The sequence below is a fragment of the Opisthocomus hoazin genome, chromosome 9 (genome assembly GCF_030867145.1).
Source record: "Opisthocomus hoazin isolate bOpiHoa1 chromosome 9, bOpiHoa1.hap1, whole genome shotgun sequence".
Classification (NCBI taxonomy): domain Eukaryota; kingdom Metazoa; phylum Chordata; class Aves; order Opisthocomiformes; family Opisthocomidae; genus Opisthocomus; species Opisthocomus hoazin.
In genome coordinates this window covers 43,895,880-43,914,933 of record NC_134422.1, presented here as the reverse complement: position 1 = coordinate 43,914,933, position 19,054 = coordinate 43,895,880, and the positions used below count along the sequence as shown (strand labels likewise).

The 19,054-nt window shown below is 39.8% G+C and overlaps 1 protein-coding gene across 4 annotated transcripts in view; it reads left to right on the top strand.

Moving 5' to 3' along the window:
* Positions 1 to 19,054, top strand: part of RFTN2 (raftlin family member 2) — a 35,765-nt gene that overhangs the window by 4,207 nt on the left and 12,504 nt on the right. For all 4 annotated transcript variants that reach the window (XM_075430555.1, XM_075430553.1, XM_075430554.1 and 1 more), the window contains 6 exons: positions 1,429 to 1,612; positions 3,085 to 3,196; positions 5,214 to 5,526; positions 8,495 to 8,695; positions 13,372 to 13,493; positions 14,645 to 14,748. In XM_075430555.1, the coding sequence (XP_075286670.1) occupies positions 1,429 to 1,612; positions 3,085 to 3,196; positions 5,214 to 5,526; positions 8,495 to 8,695; positions 13,372 to 13,493; positions 14,645 to 14,748 (1,036 nt within the window). The remainder of the gene's footprint in view (positions 1 to 1,428; positions 1,613 to 3,084; positions 3,197 to 5,213; positions 5,527 to 8,494; positions 8,696 to 13,371; positions 13,494 to 14,644; positions 14,749 to 19,054) is intronic.

Sequence of the window (19,054 nt, the reverse complement as noted above, 5' to 3'; positions counted from 1 at the left end):
CATATATCTGTTTTGTGGTATTTTAAACAAGTAGGATAGGTAGGACTTTGACTTGCTGTGTCTGGGATAAGTCCTTAAACTCCTTCCTATTGCACACCCACAATATAGGGCAGGTAGATAAGAGGATGTAAGAACTTGTAATTAACTCTTAAAGAACACATTTACCAAGTGGCAAGTGAGAGTTATGTCATTGCATTTATCTGTTCTTTTTTTGTATAGCATTTTTTAAAAATTACAGCATCAAAAGAGAATTAGCGTATTGTTTTCAGTTTATTATATGGCTTGAAAGGGAATGTTTAAAGCGGCATGTTAAAAAGTTTGGATCTGTATTGTGAGGTCACTTAATTCCAGCTGAGGCATCCTTTAATACAGTTGAACACTGGTCTTAACGCACTGCAAGTGTTGTAGAGAGGGGACCCATCAGAACACAAAAGTACATCGCCAGCATCAAGGGTCACTGACAGAGACCATCAAATTCCAAGCCAAGCTGTCTTGTCATGCGAATTCATGTATGCAAAGGATGAAAACTTTGGCAAATACATGCTGGCAAACTTACTCTTAAGTTACTGTCTGTGTATGAGTGCTGGTTTCTTGCTTTGTAGAGGCTCTGAGAGCATCTGCAATTCCAGCTGGAGCTGAGGGGAACAGGAGGTACTGACCATCAGACTTACCGTGGTGGAGAATGTTGTCTCTTGCCAGTGAGGAATCTTCCTTTTCTCTGTGCAAAAACTGTGGATCAGACCATTCAAAAAGTTCTCTGGAAAGTTCTCCCTTTATCTGTGTAGTTTCCCCCAACACCTATGTAGTACCTAGCTGTTGCCTGTTGATTGGAAATGTTTGCACACACTCGGAGGGATCCTCCTTAGAAATTAGTGACACCCCACAGCTAACTTAGGTGACGTGTACTTAGGTCTGCTGGTGAAAGGAGTTGGGACTATATTAAAATGTCAACCTGCAATTCACAGATCACTTCTAAGGGATCCAAAAAAAGGGTTTAAGAAAAACAAACAACTGTTCTAGGCTTACATTCATTGTATGGGAGCTTACCTCACAGCTAGGGTTGAAGGATACTGCTTCACTAATTTTAAGGCTTTGGCTAGACAAAGTAGTTGTTTTGTTAAGTTCAGACCTATTGTGTGTTTAGATGTTGATGCAGCTCTTAAAGTAGGTTGGCAGAGCTAGATCCAACAGAAAGCGTTGCCAAATAGATTAAAAATAGATCATATTAACTTGTAAAAATACGTACTTCAACTAGCTGAATACTGCTGAATCAGCTGTGAATCTGCTTTTCTTGTATAAATGGCACTGTAGCTATTTAGTAAATGTCTTGGGATAGATTTTGTGTGGTTTTTATAAAAAGAACTCACCCAAAAAGTACACGGACATACACAGCATAACGTGCTTCTCTTCTGCTTTCAATGCTTTTAGCTTCCTCAAATCCAGAAGTTATCAAGATCAGTTCTGTGCTGGATATAGCATCGAAGGTGGAAGAATATTACAGCAGGGGATATGTTGTAGGAGCTGTTCATCCTGTTATACTGCCAATTGGACGTAGAAGGAGTTTCCCTGCAAGTCACATGTATCGAGTGGTGCTTTCACGATTAAAATTAAGGTAACAGTGAAATAACGTGAATGCGTTGATCCGTTATTGAAGCCATTTGTAAGTGGATTGTTCAAGATGCATAATGTATTAACTTCAAGTGAGCGCATCAGAATCGAGTAACTGTTCCTTGTCTAGAAAGGTGAGCATGTTAGTAATGTTTTTTTAATTAATGTGAAGCACACAATAGGCTAATAATTACCTTAGTAAATGTCCAAACAGAAATCCAAAGTCACCTATCAGAACTGGTGAGAATATAAATTAGTTTACGCTTTTATTTTTAATACATTTTTGTGATACAGTATCATCTGTCTTAGAACCTGCAGCAAATACAAGACTAAACACAACACTAGGAGAGTAATAAGCTGCTTGAGATTCTCTCCTGTCTGTGTGTTCTTAATGTTAAAAATTTCTGTGTTTTTGCTTTTCCCGTAAGAGCATTATTCAGGGAAAATGACCTACGAAGTGTGAACTAGCAGAGAAAGTTTATTTGTCCTTCTTCAGAAGGAAATAATCATTCCGCAATTGGGGGGCATACAGAAGCTTGGTTTTGGCTCCAAGGGAGAGTCGAGAGTTTGTGTTTGTTCCAGCTCCATAGTCTTGTTCATTTCTCCTGTATTCACTGCATTGTAATCACCGTGTGATCATAAGGAAAATGTACAAAGACGTTTTATTGTTAGTTCCTTTGAATGCAAAGAAGATAACATTTTGTTCTTACTTGGAATAACTAGAAGTGGATTTCTTCTTGCATGAAGAGCTGTCATGCTTCCCCTTCTCTCCTGAGTCCTAGTGTGATGGACAAAGGTTCTTTTGTTTTCCCTTGGAGGACTGGAAGGGCATGGGTTGGAAGGTGCACCCTGCCACTCCAGTAGTGCTTCTGTAAAACATGGTTTGTTTGAGGGAGCTCCTCGAACATTTGGCTTGAACAAGCATTGTCTGTGGTGTTTGCTGCTCATAAAGTAATTGTTACTGCATTGTAGTTCTGGTATCTGCCTACACTGTATTTCATGCAATAGCTGCAATGCTGCTTTAGTTACAAGAACTGAACAGCATATTAACAGTGTAAAAGTACCACTCCTATTCAGTGTGTTTTCTAGAAAACTGAATCTGGTTTGTGCTTGCTGCATTTATAGCTTAGGCTTGTATTTTTTTGCATTGTCAGATATTTTTTCATTTGTTACAAAATCAGAGCTGTTTATCAATGAAACTTAGTTTCCAGAAGATGTCTATTAACAGTCTTCAGATGAAATTCCTGTTAAATATTAACATTCTTACTTGATGTCATAATACACAGTACCTGCCACTTTGTGTGAGAAGTGGAACAAAACACCAAAAACCACCGAGTTCTAGATAAAAGTGGGAAGAAGCATTGCCAGGATTTCATTCATAACTATTCCAAAAGAAAAGAATTCTATATGCAAGGATTTGTCCAAGTTAGCAGCAGACTACTGACAAAGACTGCTTTCTTTCTTTCTGTGTTCCAGCCAGAAGCATGCGGCACCCAGAGCACAAAGACACCCCAGGCTGGTGATTGAGGAATGTCCTTTAATGTGTGAAACGCTGACAAATGAGGTAGTGAAAGAACTGTTAGAAAAGGTAATGGAGAGTGTTTTTTTTTTTTCCAAACCTCTCTTCAGATTTTTATTTCTACCATACATATAAGTTATATTTAGTGGTTGAGGGTTTTTTTAGTTTTGAATTTTAGCCTTGGTTTATTTTATAGAAGCTACAAAGTCTTTTCGTGGTGCGAAAGGAGCTATTTTTCTTCACTAGTTGCTTTTTCTAATTTAAGACTTAGTTCAGAGCCTTGTAAAGCTTTGGGAGACCAGTCACTTACATCACTGCAAGCAGAATCAGGCCTAAACTCTGTGAGCCTTTATAAAATGCTGTTATGATAGCTTTTTCTGGAATTAATATTAAAAAATAAATCTGAAGTTTTCTGTTGTTCTTGATTATGTAAGGTATTCCTAATGAACATGAATGTTTGCAATTTCTAAGAAAGATTTCTTCATTCTTTAGCAGAAATACAAAACACACAGTAACTATCAAATATTTACTTGGCACAGCTTTTGAAAATACTGTATAGTTAAAGAAAACTAAACTTCCACTGGAATGCAAGCTCTACTTCTGGCTCTTTCTGTGTTTTAACTTCCTTGTCAAAACTGAAGACTTACCGAAACAGGAAACTGTTGTTATTACAAGCTTTAGAGTGATATCTTTCATATTAGTTGCCAAGGAAAGAAGTAGAGGAGGAAGCGTATTGAAGATCTTTAATGGTCTTTGAAATTATCGGTGGTGTTTAAAACTTCTGAATGACTTGGGTTTAAATTTTCAGGTGTTTCAAATTTAAAATGGGGTTCCATTACATGTTTACACTGTGTGTGTATTGTCAGGTTGGTTATGTAGCATACCAGACAAACATTTAAAGGAAAAATACACTTGAAATTAACAGTAATCGTCTTGCAAGCAAATCCGGAACAGTAGTAGCATGTGAAAATAATTTTATTTTTAAAATGCTCCCAGTGAGAGTAAAATTACTTGTATTTTTTTTTTTTTTTCAAAGATCTAAACCCATAAGACTTTGTGGCATTTCAGGAAAAAGGTTGTCACGTTACCTCACTTTCTGCATGTTCATTGTCGCATCTAAAATTACTTTGGGTGTCTTAGAAGCAGCATCTGTAGATAATCAGTGATTGACATATACCATATCATTGCTGTACATATGTAATGGTGGCAGATAGTAATGCTTCAGCCCATCGTGGTACTAAAAAGGGATTGTAGTACCATCAGCTGTTTGAGTGTTAATAGTTTACATGAGCTAGGTGGGTAGAGATCCTTCTCTCTCTGCCCTCACTAATCCGGTACTTCCCAGGCGGTTTCTTCTTTCTGGGCTGGGGTTTCTGTGTTTTCCTGGGAAGCCTTTGTTGTACAGAGGAGCTTGGAGCACAAGATGGCAGTGGGATTACCTTCCTAAATGGCAGCACTCCTTACCCCAGCCAAAACCCCCCCTCCCAGAACAGCCGCATCCCGCAGGTGGGACATCCTCTGCAGTGGTGTTTCGAGGCTTCAGTGCAGAGGCTGGCTGAAAGCAGAGTTAAGAGGGTTTCAATTTGCTTCTCGCTCCCTCCTTTCTCTGCTTCTTCACTATTCTCAGTAATCATGAAACTGAGTAGCCTCCAAGGGAACGAGGGGATAATGAATCATGATAAATAATACCTGTCTAGTATTAGTGGTTGGTAATTTCAGTGTGACTGGCTTTGTGTATTTAGAGGAGCAGTACTATGTATTGCACCAGTACACTGCTTATCGCTGCGACAGAGCAAGTAAAATACTTTGGATTTGTTCTAAATGAAGGAGCTTGTATGCAGTCAGGTCAGCACCAGTGCTGGCCACCTCGCTTGGCCTGAGTCCAGATACATGCTGGCAGACTTCCTTCTGCTCTGAAACACGGGCGGCGTACAAAGACAAGCCACCTTCCGGTGGTACAGTGTGGTGTGTTCTGGTCTCCAAAATCAGCAGTCTAGTTAGAACAGAACATGCATATACAAGTCTTTTGAAAAGTTACATCCAATTCTAAAATGACTTTGCAGATAAATTTCTTTCGTAAATACAGGTGAACGAAGCTGCTAGAAGAGGAAAGAAGTTTGTGGGATTTGTAACGCAACATGTTCCTCAACCTAAAGCCTGCAACGTAACAAGCACTGATGGAAGTGCAGAGCTGGAGTCAACACTGGGCAGAAGAAATAGGGAACACAGAAGAAAAAATTCTGACGAAAACTACAAAAACTGGAATGAAGGGACACTGAGCGGTCACTCATCGGAGAGTGGGATAGAGGAGGAACTGCCAGGAGAAAGCGGTCTGTTACAGGATGCAGATTTCCAGTTTGGAAAAGAAGTTGGCCCTGTTAAACCACGAAAAGGAGATGGTAATAAGTGCTGCTTGTTTATTGCAGAAATAAGGTATTTTATGGAGCTGTTGTTTTAAAAATGTGTTGGAAAAAAAATAACATTCTATTGTATCAAATACTGGTTTTCAACAATGCATCTTCCATAAATGCATATGTATTTCTAAAAAAGTTGTCAGTTGAGAAAACGGGTGAAATATTTACTTTCTGCTCTGTGAATCCGTGAACTGTGATAATACACTGAAATGATGTTTCAGTTTTCATGTAGAATATTACAAAGGTACTGTCAAAATTCTAGTTTTGTAATTTAAAGAAAAAGGAAAAAACCCAAACAAACTCCCCAAATCACCCACAGTGTAGTTCTGATTTTAAATGTGGTGCATACACATAGCTTTTTTGCTTGATATGTGTATGACAAATGTGGCAGTAAAAATAATTTTTTAGAAAGATGCAGTTGTTTTAAATCTCTTCCTAAATGCATATACTTTTCTCTTAATATTAAATCATAAACGTGTGATGGATTTCCAAGATGATGATTGCAGTTCTCCTGGCTGTTTCAAAACTGACAACAAAGAAATCCCCTTCCAGCTAGAGCTGTAATTTTATGTGCTTCGAGCCAGCTCGTGTAATGTGCAGCAAACAAATCTGTTCATAATGGATTCTTTCTGGTTAACGTGCCTTCAAGGAGCATCCCGAAAGAGATCGCTTAAATTAATGCATTGACCGTGAAACCAAAGAGGGTAATTGTTACAAAATGAATTTACACTAGAGAAAAGTAAGCGTTAAAAAGCTGTGTAGGAAGGAAAAGTGTCACTGAAGAATGTTGGTGCTGTGGAAGAATCTGAGATACTTGGTGTAGTCTGTGTGAGAGAGTGCCTGAAACAGTGGCTTCGGATACTGAAGCATTAAGCCTCCTGGTTTGCTAGGAAGAGAAGGTGAAAAGGAAGAAGTCATCTAAAGCATGAGAACTAACGCAGCATAGTATTGTGTAGAAAGCAGGCGGCATGAAACTTCCCTGTCACATTTCGTTTTTACAGAATACCTTCTTCCCTGATGGGCCAGACGGGTTTTAATTGCTCTCAAAAGCAACCTTTTCACTTTCGTGTTAAGAGTTGAGCACCCTCTCCAGTTTGTAGACCGTCAGGATAATGACTCTAAGCACCGAGATATCAATGTCCCTCTTACTTTAACACTTGAATTAAAGCAGTTCCTGTACGACATGCTGAGCCTTTAGAGCATGACGTTAAAGTTTTAACTCTTTCCTGTCCGCTTGAAATAGTGGGGTTTCTATATGTAGCAGAATAGAAATCTTGTAAACAAAGAGCGGGAGACTCTGGACTCTGTTACGGACCTTCTTTGTGCAGACCGGTGTGGCCAGGGTGGGTCGCAACCAGCACATCCCCTACATCCAGTGTTCTCAGGAAACCTCGAAAAGCTTTGGGCAGGAATGTGCCAGGCTTCTCTACTAGAGTTTATGCTCACTCAAGTTACTGGGGTTCCTAACACAAAACTTAGGAGAACTTAACCGTCTTTCTTTGTAAATGCTGTGTGTAACCATCACTTTTAAGAATACTGATGTAAATTTTAAAAGAAAGTGCTACATGCATGTAGGTCTGCACTGCCACTTCAGTATGCCATTTCTAGTTAGGTCTGCTCAAAACATGCAGAACTCTCCGAGTGCTAGATTTGGGGCTCATAACTGACAGGTTTTGGCTATAAATACACCCTCTGCAGAGCAAAATGTGCAGGCAAATTTCTGATACGCGTAAGCAATTGAATAGTTGTATTGGGAAACTTGATTTTTTTTTTTTCCTGAAGAACAAATATAAAGGTGATTTTACTTTAGTATATGGGGAAGGAAGTTAAGCTTTATCAGGATAAACACATTTATGCTATATACAGCCACCTGTGGAGGTGATAAAGTGAAACTGTATAGAAAGAGTCATCTCTTCCTGACAGAGTTCATAATTTTGTCCTGAAGTGACTTTGCCCTGTTCCAGACACCTGCTGTTACTTGCAGTGGGTGTGGTAGCACCTCTCAAAGCAGAGGGGGTTCTCCTGGGGACTGGTTCAGACTGCTTTCAGTCCCAGTCCTGCTCTGGAAATCTGCCTCTGCCGCTGGAGCCTGGAGAGACGAGCATCTGGAGTGGGGTCAGCTAAACCAGGGTCCTGTGTTCCGGCAGCGTGAATAGCTCTGCTTTCTGGGGGCTGGTTTGTGTTGATTTAGGCTGCTCGGATGTTGAAGGATGAGACAATCGGAGAGCGTTTTTTGGCAGCTGCTTTGTGTTATTTCTCCACAGCAGTGTGTGTCAGTGAGTGTGTTTGTAGAACTACATACCTAGGACTTCGTAACTTGTCACCAACGATTTCCTAAAATGCTGTGGATTTGTGAATTTTAATTTTGATGAATACTTGTTTATGACAGTGTTCCTGTAACAGCACTGTATTAATGCCTAGATATAAAAAACATTTGGGTGTATGCAGGTTCTGTGTGCTTAACTCACATGCTCATCAGTTATTGTTTGGGAAACCCCAGTAGGCAACTGATTATCCTGGTACTTAAGTAGTCTTCAGAAAATAATGGGTAAAAATCAATACTGTACAAGGCATTCCTAATACTTTTAAAAACCAGAAAATTGTCTTTAATCTTCACTTACAGTAATTTCAGATCTTTGTAGTCAGAAGTCGCGTAAGTAGCAGAAATGAAGCTCATTTCCACCGAGTTTTTCTCTTAGCTCTGGTATATTTTCTCTATGCAAAACCCACCTACCTGAAAGGTCCGGTGACAACACAACTGTAATATGTTCAAATCTTTCTCACAACCCGCATTGTTACCCTCCTCACACCTCATCCCGAGTGTGTTTAGGTCTCAAGCTGAGTTGCTTAAAACTAGAAAAGCATGTTGAAAAAAGATATTAACAAATTTTTTTTTTTTCTTTTGGAGCACTGTCTTCCAGAGGTTCATTCTTCTTTCTTTTTCTTTTCTTAGACAAGCTATATACGGTCTTCAACGTTTTTGATGATGATTCTATGTGCTGGACCTATCACGAAGGCATTTTGTCTATGAAAGTGGCAAGAAAGGGGCCGGTTATTAGTACACTAGAAGCAGACTGGCTGGAATTAACCACGTTTTATTATAAACAAGGATTGTCCTTAATTGATTCTTTCGTACACTGGGAAACTTCTAAAGGTGAGTGTTGTCCCAGATGATCATGAAGCTTTTACTTGTTAATGTAGAATTACATAATTTTCAGAAAGTAAATCACGTTTTGCTTTTTGGTGTGAAGGGCAGTATGTAAACATGTTCAGAGAGTCATTGTCAGTTTATAGAGTCTGATACCGGAGAAGGCAGTAACATGCTTTGAAATTTAAATTTCTGCTATGTTTTATCAAATTGAGGATTTCCAAAGCAGGAAAGCAATGTAGTGTTGCAATGAAGTAAACCTTTTGTGCTAGGTCTTTATTTGTTGTTTCAGTTTTTTTTAAAGGAAAAGATAATGGGGAAAAAAGTCATTAGATATGTCTTTCCCTGTTGTGTTGTGCTGCTCGCTGTAGGTACTGTGCTGCACCCTGAGTATTTCTGAGACAAAAGAGCACCTTGAGTTCTCGTTGTGCTTACTGTACCCTTAAACTGAAGCCAGACTTTCCGTGCTTCCTGCGTTCTCCAGCTCTTTGCTGGGCTTAATACTTTCCAAAACACCAAATGCATTGACATTTGACCATTGATCCTGAAGTTGCAGGATGTTTCTGCAGGTTGTTCTGGTCAGATGTGGACATACACAGAGAGTAAAGAAATCTGGCTTTGTCCTTGCCCTCAGCTGTAGGCAGATCCTCTGGGACCTGTTCGGATAGCTGGGAGAGACGTCTTCCCTTGTCCCTTCTGCTTCCTCTGCTCTTCTGCAGGAACCCATCAGCTCAGTTAACGCTCAGACTGTTACACTCGCAGAGCTGTGGGCCACAGGACCTTCAGATTTCATTTCATTTGGCCAGCTTCCGTTCAATCTCATTTTTTTTCTTCTGGAGAGATCGTACTAGCCCTTCCGGCGTTCCTGGCCTCCATCCTCCTGATGAAGAGCCGCGAGCGTGGTGTCGGCAGTGCTGCCGCACGCCCCGCTGAGCCTAGCATCCTGCACGTCGGCAGGCCTGGGCTGGGAGACAGCTGCCAACAGGAGCAGCAGTTTATTGGCGCGAGTGCTTTGAGCTCTCAAACCCTGCTGCTGGTAAAATGCCTAATTAAGAGATTTGTTTCTACTTGAACTAAATTTGTCTGAAAGCCAGAAATGAGAAGTGTTGCAAAAAATGGTATGTGGCTACTGCTGTGCAATTACTTGAAAAAAACGTGGAGAAAATGGTAGTACCTAGTGTTAGGGAAACAGACCAAAAGAGTCTGACATAGTCAGTAGTTCCAGAATGTATTAGTTATTGTAATAAACATTGTTCAATACCATACTTAGAATTTATACTTCACTAATGTGATATTTTGTCTGTGGTTGGATCTGTTCATGTCTTGCTTGTACTAAGTCGTTGGTGTTCCTTTACAATTGCTTGTAAGCAAGCAAAACAAAGAGAAAAGTCTTGTAAAAAGTTTGTTGGAGAGATTTCAGAGACATTAAATAATTTCTGCAATACTCAATCGGATTATCAAGCACAGTGGTTAATAATGTATTAAAGTGGCTTGCATGTCATTTTATATCTGCTTCTCGCACAACTTATACAAAGACAGTAGAATTACTGGGGTTTCGAGTAGTCTTTGTGTTTGCTATATGCTTTATTTGAATGCTTTTTTTTCTGATGTTCTGATTTAAAATAATACGTATTCAGCATCCCCTTTGCAAGGCCTGGAATAGTGAAGGGTTTAAATTAAAAAAAGAAGTTTAAAACACAAAATCTTTGGAAGTTAGATGATACGGGTTCTTTAGAAATGAAACCCTGACAATTATGACAACTTTTCAGTTTTCATCGCTCTCCATAGTTTAGTTTTGAGTGTGAATCACTGCGTTTCTGTAACTCTGCAATGAAAGTGAATTTAGTGGTTGTCAGAGGGTCCAGGCACATCAACATGGCTGTGTTCACCTCAGCCGGAATTTGGCAGCTAGTCCCTCTCAAACCGCCTGTTTTGTGCACATAGGCAGTCTAATGGCACGGTTGGTATTGGCCATCTCTCTTGCTCTGAAATTATAATTCCTATCTGTTGAAGTCAGTGGAAGAACTAAGTTTCCTTTGGGGGAGGAGAGGTGAGAAATCGGACTCCTAGTTTTCAATACAGATTTCTCAGAGCTGGAAAATAACTCTCTGGAGACACTTGGCAACTCACTGAGGGGTGTTTTTGGCAGCTGTTGAAATTAGTCTTTGCAGCTGTTGTCCAGCAACAGTTCTGCAGTCTTCCCATTCCCCCGTAGCTGTTTGCTCTTCTCGATGTGAGTAACTGTCCCATCTTTAATACCCAGGTTATGACTTACATAGGGATTTCACGCTGCCTCGCTGCAGCAGTTGGTGCTCCTGCTGCAGCCCCGCTTGACTGGTATGTGTTTCAGTTGGCCTCGTGGGTGGGATGCCGCTGAATTAAACTGCGTATATTCATAGGCACAGCTCGCTGTGTGGAAGGAATTCTGCAGCTGATCGAGTGTCTGTAACCACAGTAAGAAATCAATCTAGCTACTGAGTGCTTAAGCTAAAACGTTTGCTCTGGAGGTGACCATGGAAGAGTTTTGTAACTGGATAAAAGTTCGGTGTCCAATAGGGGGGAAACCTGAAATGCTTTTTTGGAGAGAAAAAGTATTTTAGCACTTGTATTTATTACTAGAATTACTTCTTATGTGTCTGCATGTACTTCTGGTTGTCGTCTTCACCTCACTTTTTTTGTTTGCCTTTAGACTGTGAGGTGTCTTTAACAGTACTTGACCTTTTATACAGCCTTAGTGGAATGAGCAATTTTTAGCTATTGTTTTAATAAAAACACCAGGTAAGAGTCAGACAGCTGCAGAAATCCTCCTCTGGTTTGGACTCTACAGATATTCTGCAGAGTCAGCAGAACTCGGTTGCTATGGGGATCAAAGTACAATACCCAATTCAAGGCAGGAGGAAGTTGTAACATAAAAAGAATTAAAAAAAAAAAATAAAAATTGTCAATTCTTAATATGTACCGACTTCTGTGTTCTGCTGCCAAAAGAGGATGCAGTCATAAAAATAATGCAGGTAAGTTCTCTTTAAGCAGCCATTTGTATCGTTGTAGTGTTCCTCCGTTTGTAGCTGCCTTGAAAGTTCTCATGGTCATAGAAGTACCTCAGATCAGTAGAAGTGCTGTGGCAATATTTTTCCTTTTTCTGGTTTGTTATCTGTCATGCAGTGCTTTTTTTCTTCTGGAGTACTGATATTAACAAAGATGAGCTACTGTAATTGAGAGACGGGCCAGGTGAACCAGTTAGCTGCATGTGTGGTTTTTTCGACTGAGGTAATTTTTGATAACATACACTTTCTGAATGAACAGTTTGTCTCAAAATACCACTGAGTGGAGGTGTCTGGTGTCAATAACTGTTTAAAATTTCTTCTATCATGTTTGAACAATTATAGAAAAATATATATTCTAATATGTTGCAGGTGGTCTGTCCATTTTAAATATCTGCCTGAACACTGAAGAAAGGTCAGAGTCCATGAATTTATAAGACTGAGTATTTATGAATTATTAGGAGCTGTGCAGATATTCGTATGTTTGTGCCTGAAGCCGTATATTCAGTTCCATGTGCAATCACATTATATGTATGTGTCATCTAAAAATGAAATAACATGTCCAGTATCTCTACAAATGCGTGGAAGAGATAGATATGCATGCAAGTATCTAAATCATAACTCAACCTACATAAATCTGCTATATGCAACATAGTAAAAAAATAGTATGAATAAATAGTTGATATTTTATAGTGCTTTGACAAGCATGCTCAAAAAATGGGAATTCCTGGTTTATGTAGCACAACTTCCATGCCAGACTGGTCAGTTTTTAAAACCAGATCAGCTGTGTCCCATAAGTTTTGTTTGTTTTCTGGATGTTGTTTTCTTAAAGTTTATCTGTCTTCCACGAAGCTGTGGCAAAAACAATCATCTCTTTATGTCTCTTTGTACAGTACTGGAGAAGATTTAAATCTGATATTCTGAGGATTATATAATTTCACTGTTCAAATTCAGTTCAAGATAGTCAGCTGGCGAGGTACATCTGCGGAAAAGGCTTCCCGGTGGCTCTTAGGAGAAGCAAAACCAGAAAATGAACCAGTATTTGATGCACATCTTTAGTTTGGGCCGACGGGAGATTGTTGGACTTCGACAAGTGAGTCAGGGAGTTGTGCTCTGAAGCTTCCTTCCCATCAGGAATCTTCCTACAATTACTTCTGTTTCAGGCTCTTCCTGTGGCCCTTTACGTATTTATTTAAGTAGCAGTAGCTAGGCTTTGCACTTCATGCTTCGTTTGTCTTTGTGCTCTCTCCCTTCACACCGAAAGCCCCATTTATTGTCCAGCATACAGTCTTGCAGTTGAATAAAGAGGGTTTGTGCCCATCTGCTGCAGGGAATATGTCAAATACAGGAAACTGGGATTCAGCTTCAAGCATGGAAGTGGCTAATGCCTTTGAGAAAATGAAGTGGTTCGTAGTTCAATTTGTGTAGAAAAACGGGTTTGAATAATGAGTTGATCAGCATACTTCAAGTTGTAAGTAGACAGTAACCACTAGAAATATGCACAGATTTGAGTTATTTGCTGTCTCAGTTCATTTTGTTTTAGAGCACTTTTCAAAGGGGAACAACAAGCCCATGCGTGCATCTTGGTAGAATACCAACCTAAAACTTTATATTTCAGTTTGTTTGTCTTTATGTTCGCAGGGGACTATTTGCCAAAGTCTTTAGAAGGATTATTTATCTACGAAGAAGAAGGTGCTGGGGTTCCAGGGTCTAACAGGAAAGGAAATGATGCAATAGTTGTTGAACAATGGACAGTCATTGAGGTAAGTTGGTGATTATTTAGCAATGCAATTTCCTGCTTCTAGTTGTCTTTATTTTTTCCTTAGAATGTTTGTACTGGTGTTTGATAAACAGTCAGAATGGTTTCTTGAAGCCACCTGCATAAGCTAAAGCCTTGAGTCATAAAAATGAAGTCAGGCTGGTGGTGGTTGGTCAGTGTGCATAAATGAAACACGCCGCAGGGATTCTGGCCTGGCATTTGCAGATGTTCCTACCAACAGATACAACCACCAGAGAAAACGTGTTTTGAAATGTATGTGCTTCAGACCAATTTAGACAGAATTTCAGCCAGTGCAGCTCCACTGACACTATGCTGAAATATTTTTGAATGAAAAGGGTAAGAAAATAGCAAGAACTAGAAACAGAACAAGAAAACATAGATGGCAAATTAATTGAGTGTGGTTTTTGGATGTATATTCTTCGTAAAATTTTTACTGCTAAATATGAAAGACTTCATTTTTTTCTAATAAATCTACATGTACTACTGTAGCATGGTACAACAATAAAATTATTTAATGTTTTTAATATTTTAGTGTTAGAAGACTATTGATATGGATTAATGACATCTGAAAGTAATCTCTGTTGGAGGATACCAAGGGCTTACTTTTCAAATAGTCAATGATAAATACATTTACCGATCTGAAAAGACATAGCATAAAGCTAAGACCTTGTATATTAAAACAAACAAAAAAAAAAAAAAAGCAAAGAAAGTGAAAAAACCAACCACCAAACCCCAAAACCCCAAGTATATAGCTGGGTGAGAGGTTTGTTACTCAGATGTGAAGTAAAAACCTAAATACATCAATGGAGACGGCTATTCTGATGTTTAACAACTTTTAGGCATTAGTTTAGCAGCATGAGAAGTTTAACAAGTGAGATGCGCTTGGAATGTCTTGCTGAACCAGGGCTCGTACCTAAAGTCGATATGCTCTGTTTTCCTGGTCTCCTGTAGTCTGGAACTTTGCAAGTTGTTTCCAGTTTGAAATAGCGAATCTCCACCAAACAACACAGTTCAGTGTCATCTGGGAGGATTATATCATTATAAGTGAGAGGAGAGTTGTTGTAATTTATGTGTAGAAATGCAAGTAACACCTGTGCAGAGTCTCTTTACTACTTTTTATAATTATTAATGTAGGGGTGTGAAATTAAAACAGATTATGGACCTTTATTGCACACGCTGGCTGAGTTCGGATGGCTTCTGACCTGTGTCCTGCCTACACCTATTGTACGACATGACAGGTACCCGAACAAGAGATTACAGCTCTTTTGGTGTACATATCTCTGAGAATTATCACGTGATTACTTGCATACTTAAATGTAGAAGGAAGAAAAATGCTAATAATGTGAACTGCATATAACATTGAGATGTGAGTAGCATTATGGTAGAATCTTTTTTACCTCAGTGTGTTAGGACTGCTGACTTCAGTGAGTTTCAAACTAGACCGGTAATCCTAAACTTCAAATACGTTGTTTAGGTATAAACATTAAAAGATTTTGTTTAGGCAGCTTTTTATCACATACCCAGTCACCAGCGATGGGGTTACTCATGCGCTTCAAGTTTAAACTAGCATTGAAATGTTTCTCTAAGTTAGCACCTTGGTGAATGACTGGTTTAGACTGTGTAAGAAGTCATGTTGTCACAGGACACCCATGTAGTATTTATTGCAAATTAGGGAGGAGAACGTGCTAATCCAGCAAGTCACTGGGCTGCTTCTCTTCTTAAATCTAGACACTATGTTTCATTTTGAATATAGCACCAAACTACTGGATTTCAGTTCTGGTACTGTGATAGTTACATGGCTGAGGAGGACTTATATATGTAGAAAGAGCTAAATAGCAGTCCTGGATCTCTTAGAAAGGTCAATATTCTCTGTTTTTTCATTAAACAAGAAAAAGTACTGTGCTTTTCTACACGATACCAAGCTTAAAATTGGCAAATGATACACTGGATTAAGCATGCACTTCTTTTCTTTCTCTCTCTCTCTCTTTTTTTTTTTCTTTTCCTAATTCTCCTCCCCTTAGATTAAGATTGCCGAAGTTAGAAAACAAACAAATGTACTGGGGCATGGCTTTAGGGCTCATTAAGGACAACGGAAAGAGCGGGTGGCTTTAGTGATCCTTGGATCCAGGGGTGTTCAATCAAGACACCGTCAAAAAAGGGTGTGAAGGAAAGGTTCTAAGAACTTCTCCAGGAAGGTGGAATTTTGTTCAGGTGATTTGACAGAATTAAATCAACTCACCCATGTGAGAAGGAGGGTTTTCTGGTCACAAAATAGTTTGGAATTTTTCTATTTTGGCTCTGGTTTTTTTAATAGTTGATTTTAACCAACTGGTTAAAAGCGAAGACAAAAGAAATTGTAGTAAAACATGTGGCATGTTCTGTCATTTTTTTAAAGGTTTCTACGTTGTGTTTTCTTCTGGAAATTATGACATTCTGAACTTGTAAAGCTCCTGCTCCAGAGAGAAGCAGTTTTCAGGACATGAAACAAAAGGGTTATCCTTTAACTCATTACTTCAGAGATTTTTGTAGTCTAAGCGTATTTGTGTTGAACATGGCGACTTGCTGAGGGTATGTGAACCACTGAGCCTGATTTTCCTAACTACTGAAATATTTGGCCAAATCTTAGAGCTCGAGAGTAAGCCTTCAGGATCCGGATATACTTCTTGAAGGACGTGAGCAGGCAGTGGGAAAGAAAGATTTTAGTAGTCACGGTGCGCTGTGGGTCATGGGACGAGAGGGAGGTTTTAACCTCAAACCTCTTCTGTCCCACAAGCAGTGTAACCGTACCCATCCCTGTAGGGTTTGGACAGCAGGGACAAGATTGTCCGGAGCAGCTGCTGCTCAGCCACTCTGAGTATCGGTCTGTGCTTGCAGCGGGCGAAAGGACGCTGTTTTGTGCCTCGCAGGCTGCAGAGCGAAGGCAGGGCCAGGTAAAAGAAGCTAAGTGCTGTAAGAAAAAAAAAAAAATCACAAAGTACTGTAGGAAGCGTGAACAGATTCATTAGACTAGACCTGTTCCTTGGGCTAGTAAAAAGGTAACACACTGGCAAGATAATTACATTGTGCTAGTGTGGCTTCCTAGATGTCAAACAGCCAGCCCGTTAGTAGCTGCGATCAGGCAAAAGGGGGTTGTAACCTGGCTAGATACGAAGTTGTGTCCATTTTGTATCAACACTAGAATAATTCAGACTGATAAAGTCATTTGTTTTCTAGCCTAAAGGGCTGGGTAGGTGTCTACGTGAATGGTCGAACACTTCTTGTCTTCGTGTGGCTTGTGAGATACTTTTGGAAGAAACCGGCTAAATCGCGTTTTGTGTGCCTGTCATATATCTAATATACAGCTATTCAATTTTCTTTAAAAAAAAATTAACAGAAGAAAAGGAAAAGCCCACAAACAAGAATTCCTAATTAGGAACGAAGAATTCTTATAAGTCCAAAGAAGAATGTCTTTCTGTCCCGATAGGCTAAGTAGTGGTTGATAAATACTATTTTTAGGCATTGATGTTGGTGTTTAAAGAGGAAAAGAAATTCCTAGATGGTTACTGTGTGTCTGGTGTGAAAGATGCCATTACTGTGGTGGTGGAATATCCTAGGAATGCAAGTGAAATGTCTCGGTGAAGAAGGACACTTTATGCTGCTGAACAGCTGTTCTTTTCCCAGACTTGGAACTCTGACCTCAAAACCCAGCCTGAATATTAACGGGCTTCAGAAATACTGAACGAAGAAAATGAGCAACGCTTTGGATGATCTGGCAAATTCATGTTTTCCTATTTATTAAAAAAAAAATTTGGACAAAGTATATAAAGAAAATTCTGTTGAAGAATTAAAGTATGCTAGCAGGGCAGCCACCTCCCCATCTTTGTTCAGTTTTGGATTTTGCTCTAGTCTGTTTTCCTCTTCTCCTAATTTATTGCAAAACTTTGTGTCGTCTCAGATCTCGCGTGACCTGTTCCTGGCCACCGTACCAGCTGTTTGTCTGCAGACCAGCAGGCTGACGGGTTCTGGGGCGTGACAGGGTTGTCAGGCACTGATGTGTTCCTGCTTTGGTTTTTACATGGTTAGGATTTGATACAGTTCAAAAAGCACCAGGCTGTACTGTCTGTTCCTGCGTGGGTTTGGTGTCGTTGGAGGTTTCCCCTCTTTCCAGAGGCCGGCCGTGTTGCGTGGAGTGTCGTGCCGCGTGGCAGCCGCCTGTCGTGGGTCGCTGTCCCCTGTGCGGCAGGGGCAGCAGCCTGTAGGCACCTCCGGTCCTCCGACTCCTGCCACCAGGCCGAAGTCATGGGATGCAGGAAACGTTTCCTTGGGAAGTGTTGTCCTTGCTGTTACAAATAGGGCAAGGGTAGATGTCGTGTTCTTGAAACATTCCGAGTTGCTTTTTTTGTGCGGTGTTGTTTGAAAAATCAGTGCTGTGGGGTGTGGGAGTTTGTATTTTTCGTCAGCACAATATAAAACCCACAGAAGTTCCCCTCTTCTGTCTGTGATTCTCTTTTTCCGGGGAGATGAGAAAACAGAGTGTGAAAAAAAAGTGCATATGGTGCAATGGTTGTTGTAGCCATCCATATCTTGGATATTTAAATTTTGTCAGCAGTCAGAGAACTTTCTGACCAATAAAGCAGACCAAAGAAGAATACAAGACAGACCGCCAATAATATTAGCGACCTAAAGAGCCTCCTGCATTAGAGATAGCTTTTACTAGGTAAATGACTTCAAGACAAGAATTTGGCAGTAATTACACCAAGTTCAGAAGCTGTATATCAAGGATAAAATCAGTAGTCCTTTTAGGAGTTACAGTCGGGGGGCGGGGGGTGAATTTTTGAAGATACTTTGCTAGCAGCTTAGTGCTACTGGAATTACTAATATGGTATTTTCATGAGGTTGTAGAATTTCATACATGTTTGTGGTCTAAAATTAGAATTATTTCTAAGGTTTGTTTTTTTTAATTTTTCATTAAACAGATCCTTGAAGCCAGGAGACTTACTGTCCTAAGCTGGTGTATGTCTCACAACTGAAAATCTAGATGCTGTGCAATTCCAAAGGAGTGCAAAACTTTCTTTAGGGAAATGGAAAAAAACTCAATTGGGTTATAAGAATTTATCTTGCTCCTGTTCATCTTTCAGAAAACTTTCTCTAACCTTAATTCGAAGTGCTTTATGTATAAAATGTTCATGCATAAAAAATAGATCTCTAAAAAAGAGAGCCATTGGCAGTGCTAGTTAGCTTCTAGCTTGAGGAACTTATTAAACATAAATGTATAATAAGAGGACAAATTTATTGCCTGTACAGCATAAGCGGACAAACAAATTGCTGGTGTTCCAACAAAAGAGCCTCTGTGGTTCTTCATCCCCGTTAAAAGAAGAGACAGGAAAAAGGCTTCAGCAGCCTTACTCTGCAGCGACCTTGATTTCCCCTCGCTGATTGCTGTAGTCCCTGAAAATGGGCAGGACAGACTGTCTACGGGCGCCGGGAAGCAAGCAGGCAAATACAGACAAATACAGTGCAAAAACACTGACTGCGTGGTTATTAATTTATCATGGCAAACTACTT